General features: G+C 42.9%; 1 protein-coding gene across 2 annotated transcripts in view; it reads right to left on the bottom strand.

Annotated features, from left to right (window-relative positions):
• ARSB (arylsulfatase B) overlaps positions 1-19,254 on the bottom strand; it is a 140,558-nt gene that overhangs the window by 39,206 nt on the left and 82,098 nt on the right. Inside the window, exons 6-7 of one of the 2 annotated variants that reach the window (XM_037032430.1) lie at positions 16,011-16,081; positions 13,183-13,804 (exon numbers count right to left, since the gene is read on the bottom strand). In XM_037032430.1, coding sequence (XP_036888325.1) covers positions 13,686-13,804; positions 16,011-16,081 — 190 coding nt within the window. In that variant the 3' untranslated portion in view covers positions 13,183-13,685. Of the gene's footprint in view, positions 1-13,182; positions 13,805-16,010; positions 16,082-19,254 lie in introns of those variants that run through there. The other variant, XM_037032429.1, reaches the window with a different exon arrangement.

Genomic DNA, 19,254 nt, shown 5'->3' on the forward strand with positions numbered 1-19,254 from the left:
CCACCCCCAATACATGGCAAAGATTCAAAAAAGTACTCGAGAGGACTCAGAACCCACAGCCCAACGAGGTGTCAAAAAATTTGGGTAGAAGTTAGCTACCTCATTCTGGACTTGGGAACCACTTCCTGGGTGGTAGATGTTTAGTTCACTGCTATTTGTGGAAGTTTGGGCTTTCTTTCTGAATATTGACAGAATGAAACCATCAGGAACAAAAGGAAAAAAAAGCCAAGCTTCTGAGGTGAGCTCTTAAAACCTTCATGCCTTGCTGACTTGAATATATTTTGAATTGTTTTCTTCAAATGCCAGATCACTTTAAGATCAGAAAACAATTTGGCATTTGGAAAATGAGAAAAATGATGTAAATTGTTATCCAACTAGCCTAAGTAGGAACTTGGCAGGGGTGGGGGGTGGGGAGCAGGTATTATAAACACATGAAACAGTTCTAAAATTTAAGACCTCGCATCTGCCTTTAATTGCATATCTCATAAAAATATTTAATTAGTCTTAAATCAAATATCCATGCAGATATTTTAAGTTATAAATCTTGCACTTCAAATAGGGTGAAAGACCATTTTAGAGTATGGGCTGGCTACTCGAAGTGTATTCAGAGGACTAGGAGCGTCAGTACCACTTGGGAGCTTGCTAGAAACACCAAATTCAGGCCCTACCCCAGTCTACCAAATTAGCCATCCATGTGCTCGTTCATGCCTGAGAAGCACTGGTTTAGAGTAGGGCTAACACACCACACCTTTAACATGCAAGCGATTTTACGTGATGGTCACAGGTGAGCTCCTAGGTGATGCGGGAAAACTGTTAGCACGGTCCACAGACTGCTGTCTTCTTCCTCACTAACAGACTACAGTGCAGGTGACTGACTGCCTGACGTTCTGAAGGGAGAAAATAATGCCCAGATCATTATCTCTGGATCTCGGGCCAGGTTGGGGTAGAGAGAAGAAGGTGGTAACTTTAAAGTGTGCGTGTTTTTCTCTCACTTGCTCACCTCTGCTTCTAGAAACACAGCCCCCTCTGGATAGCGCACGTTTTCCGGAGCGCTCCAAAGCTTGCTTGAGGCCAGAAATGTGTTTGGCTTAGCAGTTCGGGGACTTTAACTGTAAACCTAGCATTTTTTTTTAACATTCGACTTAATCACCAAAACTTGATAAAGCGCCGCCGAGTTATCTGAAAGAAAGCAGACACTGGACGATGGAAGGGCTGATGTCATCCTTGCAGCTGCCAAACCATTAACAATTTGGAAAGCGATTTTTAAAAGGGAAAATATAAAATTATGAAAAACATGCCATTTGGACATTTGCTTACATGCTCTTCCAAGTGTCTGGTGATTTATGTACATCTCCTCTTTCCATCCTTCTCCAATTTGGTTTCCACTGTCAATATTTTCTTTTTAAAAGAATGTATATTCATTTGAGCACAAAGCTGGATAAATGCTTCAGAAAAAAATGACCTCATATAAATTTGAAAATATGGTAAAATTAGAACGAGGGAAAGATTTAGATTTTTTTCAGTCTCTAACATTAAAGGTTTTGAATATTACTTAACTGTTAGAAATTAGGTAGTATATTCTAACTTGTCCAAGAAATAATCAAAATCCAACCCTCAATTTTCTAATGAAATATATATATTGTAAATAATTCTTATATCTCTGGCAAAAGATTCTAAGAGCGGCCGGCACTTGAGCTGAATTTCTCTCTTTCCTCTTTTATTCTTATTTTCCCTTTAGAGAAAGGAGCTGAAAGTCAGATATGCCCCAAATTATTTGCTGGAAGGAGTTTTTACAAAATGATATGGCTCTGAAATGAATTTTTGTATGTAGTCAAAATAATCACGACTTCCTGTTTAAGTCACAGAAATTATGGTAGTGCCAGACTCAAGTAAACTCAAATCTCTTACGCTTGCCATCAATTAAGCAAAATCTAAGTTTTCTGTCTTATTCAATAAACAAATATTAGCTATTATAATTCAAGCACCTCCAATATCTAATTACTTTTTAAACAACTTGTTAAAGTCTTTCTCTGTTTAAATTTTTATTTAAATAAAGAAGGACATTTATTCAGCAACTGCTTTTTGTTTTGCCACTGTGCTAGAGGCTGGGGTATAGTAATAAATACAAGAGACAAAAAGTCTGCTCTCATGGAGCTTATATTGCAACGGGAGGGGACAATGACAAACAAGTGAGTATTTAAAATATAATTATGCCAGGGGGTGACATGCACTGTAAAGAAAGTAACGCAGGTGTGGGGAACAGGGGCGTGGCGGCACAGTGCCTGATGGCACCTACAACACAGAGCTGTCATATCAGCTCCTTTTCCTTATTTCTCTCCATCCGATCTCCCTCAGCTCCCCGATTTAATCTTGTCTGTACCCTACGTGGAAACGGTTAGAAAAGAGGGCAACTAGCACAGGCACCCGACACCGCTCACCTTTTAAAGGGAAGTGCTCAAGCTGACTGAGAGCCCCTTTCCTAAGAAAAATAGTGCGGTACCCAGGAGATAAGTAAGAAATATACTTGCAGACTTTTGCCAACATTCCTAACTTGGAAATCAGGGCAGGTCACAGGACCGAAAGAAAGCTTCCATGTGAGAGACTCTTTCATTGCTGTGAGTCAAGAGTGTTGGGAGTCGCCTATGCCAGAAAGCCCGGGAGTCTCTCCAGCACACTGGACAGAAAGGCTGCTTGCAGCGTGTCCCCTCTCCTACGGGGGTACAGCAGCGCTGGGAGAGCACAGTCACCTGCACACCCAGAACAGAGTCCGGGCTCAGGAGCGAGACCACGAAACTGGCTCCATGTTGACGACTCCACCAAACACAGACGCCACCTCGAGACTGTTTTCCTTCATTTGGGCAGCCCGCTGCCCCAGACCACGCCTCTTCATCCACGGGCTATCGCGCCATGGAACTCATTCCCTACATCTCCTATAAGCTAGACCTCCTGCTTTTATATGTGATTAACAAACCTGCAGAGATGAGATCCCAAAATAACCTATCTTAAGCAAAAACCAGCTAATTTACACTCAGTAACAAAATAATACCAGCATGGAACATAAAAAATATACAAAAATATGAAAATATCTCAAAACTTGAAGGAGATGAACACATAAATGTGGAGGTAGGTAGAGTCACCACACACCTGGGAACTACTTACTAAAGAAAAAATAAACTGTCAGCAGCAACTTTGTGCACTTAATACAACCATGTGAAATATTAACTCTGTGAAAGAAGAAGCAAAAAAAACATAAAATTGATACCTTTTGTTAATAAAAAGAGCAGGAAAGCCTACAGAAAGGTAGTGAAAAGAGATCTGCCACACTACACTCTGAAATGCCATCAGAAGCGCGAAGGAGAGGCGAAATGAGACCTGTGAAATACAACCAAATCAGCAATCTGAGCTCACCCCAGAATGCAGGGGGAAAGGGCAAAGAGATAAAAATAAGAAGTAAAAGGACATGTATAGGGTGGGGCAAAAGCAGGTTTACAGTTGTGGGTACACAAAACACAGTTTATTCTCATATTCTTATTTATTACTTATTGTACGGATTGTACTGCTTTGTACCAGGGAGAACTGATGAAACAAATCTGAAATACGCTGGAGATCTTTCTCTCTTTCTGTGTGTTTATATTTATATTTTCATTTATATTTATATACTTATTGAACTACCAGTATCAAAGACGCAACACTACAATCACCCAGGCAGAAGGAGAAAAGCTGGGCAGCGTGAAAGCAAGGGTAACAGGCTGCGCTGACATTACTGTAACAATACGTGCCAATGACCACAGCAATGTCTACAGAACTTTGAAGGAAAAAGTCATGACTTACTCAATAAAGTTGTCATTACGTACACAAGTTACAGAAAGACATACAGTATTCTCAAATAAGCAAGGCCTCCAAAAACATATCACTCACGAAATTTCCATGATAATTCAAAGATGTACCCAAACCAACCCAAAAAAGGAAAATCAAAAGAAAATTTCTATCATGAGAGAAACTTAGTTATAATAAAAAAGTAAGCAGTGAAATCTATAAGTAATCTATATAAAATTAAATCTGTTCCTTATTCCTGTACCCTGGGATTGCTTTGCAAGTAACTGACTATATGCAAGTCTTTGTCCCTACTTTTTGTGAACTAAGACCAAGTCAGTGAACAATACTGAATAATTCATGCATGATGCTCAAAGTATCAACTAACTATTACTGATACCACATATATAACTGAATTCACAACAGAGAGTAATGATGATGGCCAGGACATGGGGGGCAGGGGAAATGGAAGATGGTCAAAAGGAGCCAACTTCCAATCACAAGATGAAGAGTTCTGGGGACTCCTCTTGGAGTGTCGTGAACAGATAACAATACGTATGTACACTTGACAATTACCAGAAGAGTAATCATAAATGTAATATTTTACCGGAGGTCATTAGAGAAGGTTACATCAAAGAAATATACAGCTTTCATAAACAGAAAGACTTGATATTGTTAAAAATGACAACACTATTCAAACTGATCTATAGATTCAATGCAATTTCAATTGAAATCTAAACTTTTCTCCAAGATGCTAGGCATTACAATATTGACTTTGTTGTTTTAAAACTGTAAACATGCTTTACATTAATTTTATTATAACTAATACATTTTTTAAAAGAGCCAAATATAAAACTTTAAACTTTCATAAGACAAAAAGAAAATACAAGTGAGTATTTGAACTCAGATTCTAATAATTTTTATTTTTTTAACATTTTATTTAAGATTTTATTTATTTTTAGAGAGAGGAGAAGGAAGGGAGAAAGAGAGGAAAAGAACCATCAGTGTGTGGTTGCCTCTTGTGTGCCCCCTACTGGGATCATGGCCTGCAACCCAGGCATGTGCCCCGACTGGAATTCGAACCAGTGACCCTTTGGTTCGCAGGCTGGCACTCAATCCACTGAGCCACACCAGCCAGGGCAGAATAAAGAATTTTAAAAAATTTTTAAACACAATGAAAGAGTTCTATAAAATAAATTTAAATTTTAAACTTTAAAATTTAAAAGACACCATAAAATAACATTTTAAATATTTGTTACAAAATGAGTATTTTCCATATAAAAAGTTCTTATACATTGATAAGAAAACTTTTTTCTTAACATGAGAAGAAAACAAACTAGTAATTGTGGCCCACAAATATTAATAGACATGAAAAATAAGACTAGCCTCAGCAGTACAATTAAAGAAATAAAATTAAAGCATTATTTTATTTATAAAACTGATACATGTTTTTAAAAATGCTAATATACCCTTTAGCCAAGATTCCAAGAAATAAGCACTCCTCTGTAGTAATATCTAGCAACTCACAGTATTACAGAGAAGCCACAGGGCCACGTATATCAAGAATCTTAAAAATATTTATGCCCTTTGACCCAGGTATTTTGTTTTAGACATTATCCTCTCAAAATAATGGATGGTCATTGCAGCTTTATTTATATTAACAAAAAAATTGAAATATCTTAACAAATGCAAAAATAGAGCAACGGTCAAGTATTCCCACAGGTTAGAAGGGCAGATACAGGTTCAAGACTGTCAACGTTATTAATGCAGCCATTAATAACATTGTTACACATCAATTTGAAAGATAAAAATTTTCTATACTTAATTATGCTAAAAATTAAGTAATGAAATAATATATCATATGATCTGAATTCTGTAAGAATCAATGTAAATAAATGTGTGTATTAGTGAGGAGAGAGAGAAAATGGAAAAAGTACACCAAAATATTAACAATGCTTCCTGGGGGCAGGGGGCAGGGGGCAGGATAGTGGGATTAGAATGATTCCTGCTTTGTCTCTGAGCTTTTCTGCATTTTTCAAAACTTCTACACCCTCCCCGCTCCATGTATTACTCGTATGTATAAAAAACAAACAGGACACTTCTCTTTGCATGCAAGATCAAATCTAATCTCCTCAGTCTGGCATATAATCTAATTTATCTTTCCCATTCCCATCTTCCCTTTCCCCATCTTCCCTTTGACCCTGGGACAGGCTTACACACACACCTTCACTCACACTGTTCTCCGTCTCCAGACGGATGGCCTTATCCATCTCGGGAACTCCATTCCAGGTTCAGAGCAAGGCTCGCTTCCCTTCATAAAGTGGCCTGTGTGGTTTCGCCCTCCTTCTCTCTCTATCAGACTCTATGGACTCGATCTGGTGATTAATCAAGTATAACTCGTAATGTCTACCACTGTTGCCTTGAGCTGTTATCTGGTTTTCTTTTAACTTTTTGTACGTTTTTGTTCTTCTCTCCAACTGGGTTATAAATGACTCTTTGTATTTTTCATAATGTTTAGTGAAACAGAGGGCTGTCTGCGGAAGACAGAATAAAGGCCCCCAAAGATGCTCATGTCCTAACCCCCAGAACCCGTAAATATAAGTTACAAGCAAAGAGGAATTAAGGTTAATCAGTTGTCCTGGACAGGCGGAGAGAAGCCTGGATTATCCAGGTGGGCCTAATACACATAATCACACGGGGCCTTCGGTGTGGAAGAGGTTGGAGAAGGAGAAGGAAGGAAGGCGGCTGCACCCAAGTGCGATGAGGACTCAGCCCCCCACAGCCGGCGTTGAAGGGAGGAAGGGCCGGGCAAGGGGGGCAGCTGGCTGTGGTGGGTAAAGGCACAGGCACGGATTCTCTTCCAGAGCCTGCCCTGCTGACACTGCATTTTGGTCCTGTGAGACCCACGCCAGTCTTCTAGCCTACAGGGCTGTGAGATAAACTGGTGCTGCTTTAAGTCACTAAGCTCATTGTAATCTGTACCTGCACTCAGAGAAAATTAATAAAGTGTCAAACATTATTTTCTTTCATTCAGGAGAAATCAAGAAAAGATAAAACCAAAGTTACTGAAGTAATAGACTAACTTAAAACTATACTTTTTGAGGAATTCTATCTTACCTCCCCCAAATGCCTCTCATTATTTATTTCTCCTTAGTGCTTATTCGGGGTGGGGCAAAAGTAGGTTTCCAGTTGTGGGTGCACAAAACACAGTTTATTCTTGTATTCTTATTTATTCATTGTTGTATTATTTTCCATATGGACAACTGTAAACCTTTTCCTGCCTCATCCTATATATTCGATGTATATTGCTCATCATTTCTTGCTATTTTATTTTATAACTGTTACTTTCACTGCGTACTTTATAGCTGTCTAATGTCATTTCCTGAGCATATATTTTTCCCTCTGATTAAAAAGATCCTTAAGAAGCAAGGGACATGTATTCAGTCTCTACAGTCGCTGCCAGAGGTCACAGACCTCAGTCTATAAACGTTGGTTACTAACGCCGTGCCTAACGGGTTACCTGGGGTAGACCATATACTCAGCTTTCTACAGCCTGCTTCTCTGAAGTGTTTTCAGAAGTTTTATCTCAACCCTATACATAAGTACCCCATTGCCCCTTAAAAAATTTGACAAGATTAGTAAATATTTAGAAGGTGAAATTACTACATTTTAATTTCATTGGATATGTCCCATAAAATTTAGTGAGGTTTTATGTTTTTCCTGAATTTTATGATTTACTCTTTCAAGAAAGCTGTCCACACTTATCCTTACAGACTGTAAGATTCAGGAGCTGAGGCAGGAAGATGTCTGGTCTAGATTGAGAGAAAGGAGGGAGTCTGGCCAGACCTGGATGTGAAGTGGGCCCCTGTAGGGTAAATAGATGCAGTCTGGCTTCCCCACCCCAATGTCTGAGGAACTAAGCGAAGCAGTGTTTCCATAGCCTTGAGACTGGGTCTGATAAACTGTTTCTATAACATGAAGTCACTTCGCATGCGCAGAATTATGTTATGTTATGTAACGTTCTGGCAGTTCTCTGGCTTTGTTCCCCTTTAGTACTTAAACAGGTAGGGACTCCCTGCTGGGGGAGATGATGAAAGACACACAAGGGGACAGGTGCTATGATGAGTGCCATGGGGGGGCAAGGGTCATGACATGTGCCATGCAGAGACATGCAGATAGACACGCAGCTTGCAGCATGCATGGCTCGCCCACCTGTGAATAAAGGCATGCCAGCTATCCCAGCTGCTCCATGAATATTATTCTGTTTGTGCAAATACCATTGACCTGCCCAGCCTTGAAGGGTCGCAACACAGCCCCAAGGCAGCTGCTGGGTCTGAACGGGACTATGTGGAGGGTGGTCTGCGTTGAGTGTCAAAATTGGCATGGCCTTTGAACCAACCAGAATTTCCAGGCTACTCCCAGAAGCTATGGCTAAAATTCTAGGCTCTGCCAGAATTAAACAAAAGTAGGCAAATAGATAAGTGGTCAGTTGGAAACAGAAGCATGTGGCATCACTGTGACCCTGGGGCGGGGAAGCTGATGTGTAAATGGGGCTCTGGGCGAGCACCACGTGGCGCTGTGCAGAAGAGAACTCAGGACGCAGCTGGCCCTGGCCGGGCGCCCTCCTTGCACAAGCAGGGCCAGCCCAAACCCTCCGTGTCGGCTTCTGTTATCTGGCCCTGGGAAGTCTTACAAAGTTGCCTGCCCTCATTTATCCGATCATAAAGTTGGAGCAGTGGGATCTGCCATTTCTGTACAGCCTAGGCCTGTGGCAAGGATTAATTAGTGTTTTTAAAGTGCTGCGGGTTTGGTTTGGTTTATTTATTTTCCCAGGATGAAAGCCAGGACGCCAGCACCAAGTGTTAACAGTGAAGGTTTGATGTAAGTTACTTGAGATGGATTCTGTGAAGTGGGGTGGACGGGCTATGGGGCTTGAGGGACTGCCTTTGGCATCCAAAAAGCCACATTTCCAAACACACTTTAGTGTTCCCCAAAGTGAAGGAGGCAGAATAGGAGCCTTTGAAAATTAAAAAGGAGCAGAGCTATCTGTGTTCAGGCCTGGTGATTGAGGGCAGGCACCAACCCACACCAAGGAGAGCCTGGTGAGCTGCGAAAGACAAGTATCGGCAGCCCGAGAAGACACAAAATTCTGCTCACTTCGTGACAAGCTGTAAAACGAGCTCCTCTGTTTCATGAAGAGAAAGAACTGTAACACAGGCAGTCAGGGTTTCGGGGCCGATGGCTGAGGAGAAATGCTGTCACGCGTGGGCTTCTCTGACCTGGGACAGGTGGACACAAGGAGCAGGAACTCCAGGACAGTCCCAACTCCCGCTCACTGAGAACCCAGCAGCGTCACAACAGTCCAGTCTCAGAAGAACCCTCCGAGCCGGGGGAAGGTCACGTGTTCTCACTACTAAAAATTAACACTGCAGAAATACAGAAAGTAAAGAGTATAGACACCCTGCTTCCCATCCCAGCGGCCAGAACACAATCACTGTTAACCTTTGTTGGGACATATTTATGGGAGACAGCTACAACTGCCCTCTATTTATGGGCGATGAAACAGAGAACTCAGCTTATCCACAGGCTGGCAGGAACGAAGTCAAAGCTGGAATTCAAACCCAGGTCTTTCGGAAACCCCAGAACTCGGCACGTTCCACTGCGCTCCACTGCTGTACACCACCCCTTGCCCCCTTGTTCCACCACCAAACTCAAATGTAATGACTACAAGGCACCAACAGGCTTCCACAACCAGAACAAACAGAAACTGCTAAGTCATGGGGATGTAATATACAGTGTGTGGCACAGAGGCAATAACATCATAATAACTGTGTGTGGTGACAGATGGTTCCTAGACTCATTGTGGTGACTATTTCAGAAAGTATAGAAATGTGGAGTCAGTTGGCTGTACACCTAAAACTAATATAATACTGTATCTCAATCAAGAGTAAGTTTTTCCAAAAAGCTTGGGGAGGGGGGACCCAAACAGAAGCTGCTATCACCTAGAGATACGAGAAACTGCAAGGCTAGTGTCACAACTAGACCCATTTTTCCAGCTCGTCTAAGTGCACAGTGTTTAGTCGCCACGCTATTATTTGAGTGACATGGCTGTAACTAAGATCTGGGTGACCTTTCCCACAAAATCAGTTTAGAAAACAGAAAGCAGAGAGACCACTGAAATGAGAAAGATGTGACTTCTGCATGAGGCTGAAACCTGGAGAGCCCTGAGTTCCAGCTCCACTACTTATTAGCCGTCTGTGACCGATGTCTCAGTTTCTCCTTTTGGATTATGAGGAGGATGGATGACCTGAATGCAGGGTGCTTTCTGCCCTCTGGAACCGTATGCAGTGAGGAGCAATACATCACTGAGAGCTGGTGCGCCTCATGCATCCCACCTAACCTTTTTCATTCTGTTCAGTATCTCATTTCAGGCTGAGAGGTAGAAAGTTGCCTCTGTAGTTGCTACTTCTCAAATATGCCCAGAAAAAATGAAAGTGCTTTGAAAATAATGTATGATGTTATTACTCTTGCTAGATTTATTCTAATTTAATCAGCAGGTGGTAACCTGCTAAAATGACTGATTTATCAGCATGCATTCTTTCAGTATGCATAAAATCTCTGATATATAAGGCATCGAGAGAGCTGTACAGATGAAATCTTGCCCTCCTTGGAGCTTACGGCTCTGGGTGGGGAAGACACACAAGTACACATAATTGCAGTATGAGGGAGCAAGAGCTCTGTGTCCTGGGATGCTCCAGAGAAACTCAGGAACTCAAGTTTGGAGGCATCAAGGAGAACTTCATGGAGAAGTAGGGATGTGAACTAGGTCCTAAACAAAGATAGAGAAGCAAAGGAGGATGCTGGTGACTTAAGGAGGGCATTGCAATGGTGCCGAGGGGCTGTTTCAGATGAATGACAGAGGTTGCAGGAGGCAGGCTAAGGAGTCTGCATGCAGCTGTCAGCAGGACAGTGAGCGGCTGTGTCCATGCCCTCTTCCAGGCCAGTTTCTACCCAAACTGAAAGCCTGACTGAACCCTAGTACCTACAACAGTTCCTGGCATGTTGTGGGCAGACAGCATCTACTGAATAAATTATCCTGGAAAAGGCAACCTAATGTCAGGAAATAGGTTTGAATGTTTCTCTAAAGAGGAAACAGGGAGCAGTTCCAAGCATGCAAACCTGGATGACTCCTGGATCTCAAGTATAGATTTGGCAATTTTACTGCAGAAAATGAGCGTCTGAGAGAGGAGAGGGAGGGACGCGTGTTCCTTCACCCTGTAATCACGAGCAGAAATAACATCTCATTATAACCTTTAAAGAGAGGAGGCCCTTTCAATGAAATAGTAACAAAGCTGGACAGAATCACTTTGAAGACTTGGCCCTTGGTGGTACGGAAAATGCTAACATCTGTCAGTGCCCTTCATCTGTAATCAAGCCCTATCAGCAGAACGAGTGCTTTAAACGTGTGCATGTGTGTCAGGTATGTGTGTGTGCTACACAATCAGAGGTACGTAAGAATGCCAGCGGTGCACGGAACGACACATCTGACTGCCAAGGCGGGTTGTGGGTGTAGACAGAGCAGGGTCATTACCTCAGAGCAGTCCAGATCAGGCCTGGAGCCTGTAGGTTGATGTAATGCTTTTGAAATAATTTTCCCTCCTGGTCTGGGGCAGGCTAGCTAGCGTCCAGGAAAGGTACAGAGTGTGGAGTGTGTCTCCAGGTGATGCTCGCACCTGCAGGACCTGGGCCTAACTCGGGACGGCGGGTGCTCCCCGCTGCTTCGGGCGCTTCCAGGCTTCCCCATAAATCAGCTCCAGTGGCACCATCCCGTTCCCTTGGACCCTCTCAGCTTTCCTTCACAGCCCACCCTGGACTGCTAGAGAAAGACCCAGAGTCTAGGTCTGCCTGTTAGAAAAAAATATTTTAAAGACATGGAGGAGTAAATAATCCTTAGGATCTAGTCTGAGGAAGGAGGAAAGAGAAAGAAGTACTATCTGGACAGAGCCCAAAACATGTCTCTCCGAGGTTAGGTCCAAACAAAGCCTCCGAAGGTGCATAAACAGTGTCCTCAAAGCACACAGGAGAGCCGCTGCAGCCCACGCGTGTGATGCTGGCCACGGGGGCTGGGGAGACAAAAGCGGGGCCATACTAGGGGCTCTGAGAGGGCCAGTGACCAATGCAACGATGAAAGAGAACGTGCCAGGGAGGCAGGATCCCCGAGAGAACAGCAAGAAGAGGCGGTGCCCTGGACTCAAGGGGGAAGTCAGGACAGGTTGAATCCAGAGGCCTCAGGTCTGTGAACATAGTTGTCTTTCCAGGAGGTCTGGGGAACCCAATTACTGCCCTGCCCCACTTGGGGTTCATTTTGTTTGTGGTTTTTATAGTTTGTCTATGTGACCATTAACATAAAGTTTGACCAATGCACTGTGGATATATTAGACATCAGTAATTAAACAGTATTGTAAAAAGTCAACATATTCTACAAAAAATGGAATTTTAATGTCCCTTAATGTCATCAAACCACATTCTTTTCTTTGTAATGAACACATACATTCTACTGCTTTTACTGGTGAGGAGAAAGAGGACAGATGGTACACCAGCCACAACCTACCAAGGGTATGTGGCCATGAAAAAAACCCTGTAAGAAGAGCCTCTGGGGGTGCCCTGTATTCTTAGAATGGAAGGGAGGGGCTGTGGCTGCTGAACCCAGGAGGCAAGGCTGGGAGGGGATGTGGAACTCCTCCGAAGGCAGGGCTTCCCTAGGAAACATCTAATGTCTAGTCCTGTGATTCATGACCAGAGAAGGCACGGAGCCGCCATACCCAACAAGACCAACCGAAAGAGAGAGAGCAGATGGAAAACCTGATTGATGTAGTGATGTTTTAGAACAGGGACTGGAAAGGTGGGCAGGATACAGTGATAACAAAATGATATAGTATTTCAAACCACTAGTGCTTTCAGTGTTTCTAGTGCTTTTCAGTGTTTTCACTCATATTCACCGATTACGACCATGCCTTTGGCTGCCTCACTGCTTATTAGCAAGGGCACCCTTACCAGCAGGGCGAGAAGGAGAGGAGCTGAGGAAGCAGCTTTGCTCATTTAAGGTCCTACTTATATAGCGTTCCTCCGAATGTTGAAGCTGGATGGAAATGTAGACATATTTAATCAATCTTCACAGATGAGGAAATGGATGAAGTGGCTTTTGGCAAAGTGTAGGTGGAGCACTACTCTGGTCTGCTGTAGGTAAGCACACCTAATCTGGGAAGTGCTGGAGTTAGAAGGCAAAGAAGTGTTTCTGTGATAACAGTGCCTCAATTGTCAATCCTTAATTTACACTCTAGACTGGCTGCTTTCTAATTTCGTTCCACAGAAGTCTCTAGAACATGTTTAAAAACAGATTCTATAAATAGGATTTGCAGACTTTTCCCTACAAATTAATTGCATAGAAAAGAAAATGGGCTTGTACCATCATCCAATAAAGGAGCAGCCCCCATGCCCCGCCTAAATAACTCATTTCTCCAACTGCTGCACAGTGGATTGAAATGAATATGAAAACTGGGAGGAGAGGCTCACAGTGCTGCCCATGTACGACTAAGAGGTGGCACTCAGTGGCCTGCAGGCACGGACAGCACAGAATGCTGCCCTGCTTTTACGGATAAACAGTGAGCGTAGTTCTATGTCAACGTCAGGAACTGACATTGTCCCTTACTACAAACAGAAGTCAGAGCAAGAGTCCCAAGCTGGCAGAGAAGGCCTGGAGTGGACTTCAAGGAGTGGGGGGAGAAGGGCAGAAGGCAAGATACCCTCCATGAATTTGTGATGGCAGTAAAGGATCTTCATCCATCATTTCATGTGTGGGATGAAGTGAAATCTCAAGCCAAGTGAAGGAACTTGCTTAAGACTTCGCAGTGTATGGGTGGCTGGGCGGCAAAGCTGAGCCGACTCTGTATTGACTTCCATGTCTTCGTGAACTTCACACGAGCTAGTGAAGATAACAGCGAGTGGTGCTGTGGCCAGGTGACACAGGAAAAGAGCTCAAAAGCTCCCGTTTGGTGCCAAGACAAAACATACTTTAGTGAGTGAAGGGGGCTTAAAGCTTTTCATTTATAGATGGGATTTTACGGGTAAGAACAGTTTACAGTCATTACAATGTGGGCAGCACATTCAGCACAATGCTGGATCTTACGCTGGGTATATGCAGTGCATTAAATTACTCAGAAATTTTCAAATTAACTCCCACCTTCCCCTGTTTCCCTCTGGGCACCCTGAGAGATTCTCATACGCCGGCCCTTGGTGGAGAATCTCTGCTCTGGGGACACAGTCACAGAGTGGGACGTGCAGTAGCCCTCAGACACACTGGGGCAGGGGAGAATCTAACAACCGCGGACACTGTGGCCTCACAGTGACCACCACGGGCTGTGACTCTCTCATGCAGTCGACCAAATCGTTTTCCTACCACCTTCTAGAATAATCCTTCTACAAGGGTTATTAGAAACACACGAGCACTTAAAATTCGTCTATTAGTCACATTACAAAGGAAAAAGAAATGGGTAAAATTCACATTAATACATTGAACTCAACGTATCCAAAGTATGCCATTTCAGCAAGTTGTAAATATGTATTATGAAATATTTTACTTTTCCACACTAAGCCTTCAAAATCTGGTGTGTATTTTATATTTACAGCTATTTCAATCCATGATTAGCCACATTTCAAGTGTTCAATTGCCAAATGTGGCTAGTGGCTGCCATACTGGACATACCAGCTCCTTTGCCTCTCTCACTCGCACTAGTAAGCTCCAATAGAAACAAAAATTTCTCCGTAATGTAGCTATTCCTACCTGTCTCGAGGCCTTTTCCTTTCTAAGTCTAATGCTTCCACTTTGGTCTTTATTCCATCCCCACTCTCCGCCACTCAATCATCAAGCAATTGTCACTGAGCGCCTACTAAGTGCGGGCCTTTGTGTTAACTTATGAGGATGAGAGATAAATAAGACATAGATCCTGACTTCCAGGAGGCCTCAGCTTAGGGGGACATGAAGGCACACGCTGGGGAATCTGATGAAGGCCGTGCAGAGACGCCCAGGTGGGTGCACAGAGGAAGCAATGACTGCTTCCTCCGGGGCTTCTGGAAAACATTCATAGGGATGAGATGAGACATTTGGACAGGGTTTTCAGTGATGAGGAAAAATTGTGGAGAGGCAGGGAAAGGTGTTGCAGGCAAAGGGAAACGCATAATTAAACATAAGCATGACGATCTGTGTGCTTGGAAATGGCAAGTGTCTAGCGGGGCGAGAAGATGGCAAGGAGCCTGGAGAGCGCCTGCGAGGTGAGCTTGGCAGCGACTGCCAGGTGAGACATTGAGAATTACTGAGGGGTCATTCTCTAAGTGAGGAAACCTCGCAGTGGGTTTTAGCACAGACTGGAGAGGACAAAGAAGCAAGGAGATTGGACAAAGGGGCAGCACTATGATTAGAAGGGAGGGCATGTGAGCACCCAAGTGAAGGAAGGTAATGTAAGAGCACTATTTTCTGAAGACAGTGTTGGGATGGGGCATTAGGATGGAACCAGGGCAGAGGGCGTAATAGGTCATGCTTTCCAGGCTCAACCCGAAGGCCCTGAGATGCTACTATAGAGGGCTACCATAACCTGTTGGGAGCTGACAGCGTTCAATGGCCTCTTTCCCTGAAGAATTAAAAGAGTGACCTGTGGGTTAATTTAGGCAGTAGACAGAATCATGCTGAAATACTTCCACAATTGCTCAGTAAGCCGTGCCTGTGAGATGCAGCAGGTGCTTGGCAGCACCTGGCCGACTTGCTCAGATGATATGATGGCTTATTTGACCCTGGGTTTTCTGGAAGAAGCCTGGAACTCCCAGGTAAGAACAGGGTAGCAACAACATGACATTCACAGTGAGAAGGAGCCTCTGAGGTCGATGGGTTTTCCTTTCTCAGACGGGAGAGCTGAGGCATGGAGAGGGAAAAGGCTTACAGGTCATACAGTTAGTAAGCTGCAGAGCTGAGAAGAGAATTCAGCCTCTGCAGCACCAAAGCCACAATGAGTCTGGGACAACGGGTGCCAGTGTTTATTTACCTTTATAGAAAACTCAGTGGAAACGAGAAAGCAAGGCCGGAGACACACACGCTAATAAAACTGACCACACAGACCTAGCTTAGCAGCAGTGCACTGGGTACTCACACGGAGAAATGTCCACGAAGTCGGGGTCGATGTTGTGCAGCAGCTCCGTTCTGGGGGATGGGCTTCCTTCACTAGAAAAGAGTTTTTTAGGCAACATTAATTTCCTCTCTCAAATGAGTATGGGTGATTTTAATACTTCCTCCTCTTATACTTGTAGGAAACAACAAACTTGGCAGTTAACAACTTTGTCATGAATTCAGAGATCCCCAAACTCTTTGGTTGGTGCATCTATTGTCCCGCAGTCATCGTTTATCTGTAATATAACAATGACTGGACATTTACATGAGAGCTTCAAAGTCAAGCACATTTTTAAATGTGACCTTTTGCAATAGACAATGGGGCTGTATTCGAACGCCAGTGAAGTGAGAACTCAAGTCACCCTGCATAGACTGCGTACTGAATCCTCACAGTGAAATGAAGAACGAGCATCGGCCAAGCTGGCAGCCTCAGTATTGCAGATGCAACATGCCTTTGAATATAAGCCTCTGTGAGAAAAACCACTGTCTTCTGTATCTGGCAACATGCATGGAATTCATTGAACACAAATACATGTGAAATATATGTACCTCTTTAACATTTAAAAAAAGGATTTACACAAATACAATCACAACCTATAAGAGAGCTGAAAAAAACTTGGTCACTTAGCCCAATACCCTCATATTACAGATGAGGAAGGCACAGAGTAAGTTATTGGCCAAATAAGGGTTTGTGTGACTCAAAATAGTGCTCTTAAAAAACTGGGGGCAGAGTCACCATCAGACATATGTGGTGTATGCATGAAATACCCGGGTCATTTGGTTACTGTATACCCGGCCTTACGGAAGGCGTTAGACACAGTCTCAATCACTGGGAGAGATCAGTGGACAACTCGATAATCCAACAGAAGGTGGCCAAGAACTGTTAAAACTCTGGGGTTTAGCTGCGTCTGGTGTGGCTCAGTGGATTGAGTGCTGGCCTGAGAACCAAAGGGTCACTGGCTCAATTTTCAGTCAGGGCACATGCCTGGGTTGTAGGCCAGGTCCCCAGTAGGGGACACGTGAGTGGCAACCAAACATTGATGTTTCTCTCCCTCTCTCTCTCTCCATTCCCCTCGCTCTAAAAATAAATACATAAAATCCTTAAAAACAAACAAACAAACAAAAAACCCTGGGATTTATACATGCCTGAATGACCTGTTCAGGTTTCTGCTATAACCAAGAGGCTAAGTTTTCAGGTGGCTCGATATACGCATACACCAAACTCACAGCTAGCTGTCTACAGCAGTGGTTTGGGATTCTAAGGACCATAAAATTTAAAAAAAATCTTGATTGTGATTGGCCACATTGTATTTGCCATGTAAGGAAATGTTAAGAAAAAATTAAATTACTTAAAAACAAAACAAAAAAACTTCTACTACTATCATCATTTTGCTTTTCTTCCGGATGCAAGTCCCTTATTAGACGCACAATTTGCTAATATATTTTTTAATTCTATGGGTTGTCTCTTTGCTTTCCTGACAGCATCACTTACAGGACAAAAGTTTTAGCATTTGATACCATTTCCTCCTCAAAGGTATGTGTACCAAAGTGGGTTGGATTTAAAAAATTTTTAGTTTTGTACATTTACAACACAGTTTTTAGCATATCAACTGTGTAATCACCACAATCTTACAGAATAAGTTGCAGCCTCATCAAATTCATAAAATGTTTAAGGGATTGATTATTGCTATATTACAACATTTGTTAGCTTCTCTCTTCTATATGTTGCCATATGTATTATATATAATACTACAAATATTGTGGTATTTCATTATTCTTTTGTACATTATTCCAAAGTCTCATTTCCATACAACCAAAGTACTAAAAAGTAGACAATGTCGATTGGTTCAACAGCTTCTGGTCTTACTTCTGGCTGATTCTGAAGGCCTCACTTTCTCAAATGCAGAACAGCACAAACAGCATAGCCTTTCAGAGTTTGCTTCTCAACTCCACAAATTACTGGCCATACAAACTTGAGCCTTGTTGTTCTCACTAGCACAATGTAGATCAAACTACAGAGTTTACAGGGTTGCTATGAGGATTAAATGAGGCAACACATGTAAAGCACTTAGCACGATCTGGGGTATCTTAAGTGCTGAGTAAGCTGCTCACTTAAAAACAACAATGTTCATTGCAAAATGCAGATTCTGACTCTGCAGACATGAAAAAAATTACACAGGATTATAACCTGAGATGCAGATACAAGCATAATACGTAGGTACAACAGACATTAACGTCCCTATCCATTCTTCTTGCAGGCAAGAGTTCTCCTTATGAAATACACTGATGTAGCTATAACTTTAAATTTCTAAGACATGTTATGATACATGTGAGAGTCTCTTTTTCGAAAAGTATCAGTGTCATATATACCTAGGTCACACACTGTCTATTCAGTATGAGCTACATATAAAAAAGACATATTGCAATCTGTTATCTAGGAATTTCCCTTATTTTTCAGTTTCGGCACAAGGCCCAGTTTAGTTGTATAAGCAACGCTATCTTCACTAGGCTATTGATTCCATTGTGAAAGGTAAATCTCTGAAAAATGATGATGTTTACAGTAAGTGATTTTTCAATAATCACACAAGTTCCTTGTTTTTAGGTGAACCAAGGTAAGGGGTGTTTTTGTTATGGCGCAACTGTTTGTGCTCCAGGTGGGCAGAAACTAAGGAGAGCTCTCTAATCAGCTCCTATAAGGCGGCCATCTATGGGACTTTTCAAAGATCTCTGCTACATAGTGCTTACCTCGGGCCCAGCACCCATGGCTGGCTAAGGCAGTGAGTTCACAATGACCACTTAATGACAGACACCGACCTCTGCACCAGAGAAACGGGCATGTGTCATGCATGTCCATTACAATCACACTGGAGTTACTGTGGGGGGTTGGGCTAGGCTAGTCAGAATAACAGTGGCTAGCATTTATGATAGACCATGTGCCATTTTCAATGCTTTATATGTATTATCTCACTGAATTCTTGACACCATGATAGAGACACAGCCTTGGCACACTGCACTTAATGAGTCATGAGATCATGTGGTTAAGCGGGTGACAGAACTGTGTCTGCAACTCAGGCAGGTCCCCGCTCCCGAGCCAGGTCCCCGCTCCCGAGCCAGGTGCTGGACGGTCTCCTTCGTGAAATGCAGACACGGCCTCAGCATCTCCTTGAATGTCTGGTACCTTCACCCATGTAGCTTATTATTAAGGCCCAATTAACAAGTACCGCTAT

This window comes from Sturnira hondurensis, unplaced genomic scaffold (genome assembly GCF_014824575.4).
Source record: "Sturnira hondurensis isolate 20B ecotype Veracruz unplaced genomic scaffold, ASM1482457v3 Scaffold0021354, whole genome shotgun sequence".
Taxonomy (NCBI): domain Eukaryota; kingdom Metazoa; phylum Chordata; class Mammalia; order Chiroptera; family Phyllostomidae; genus Sturnira; species Sturnira hondurensis.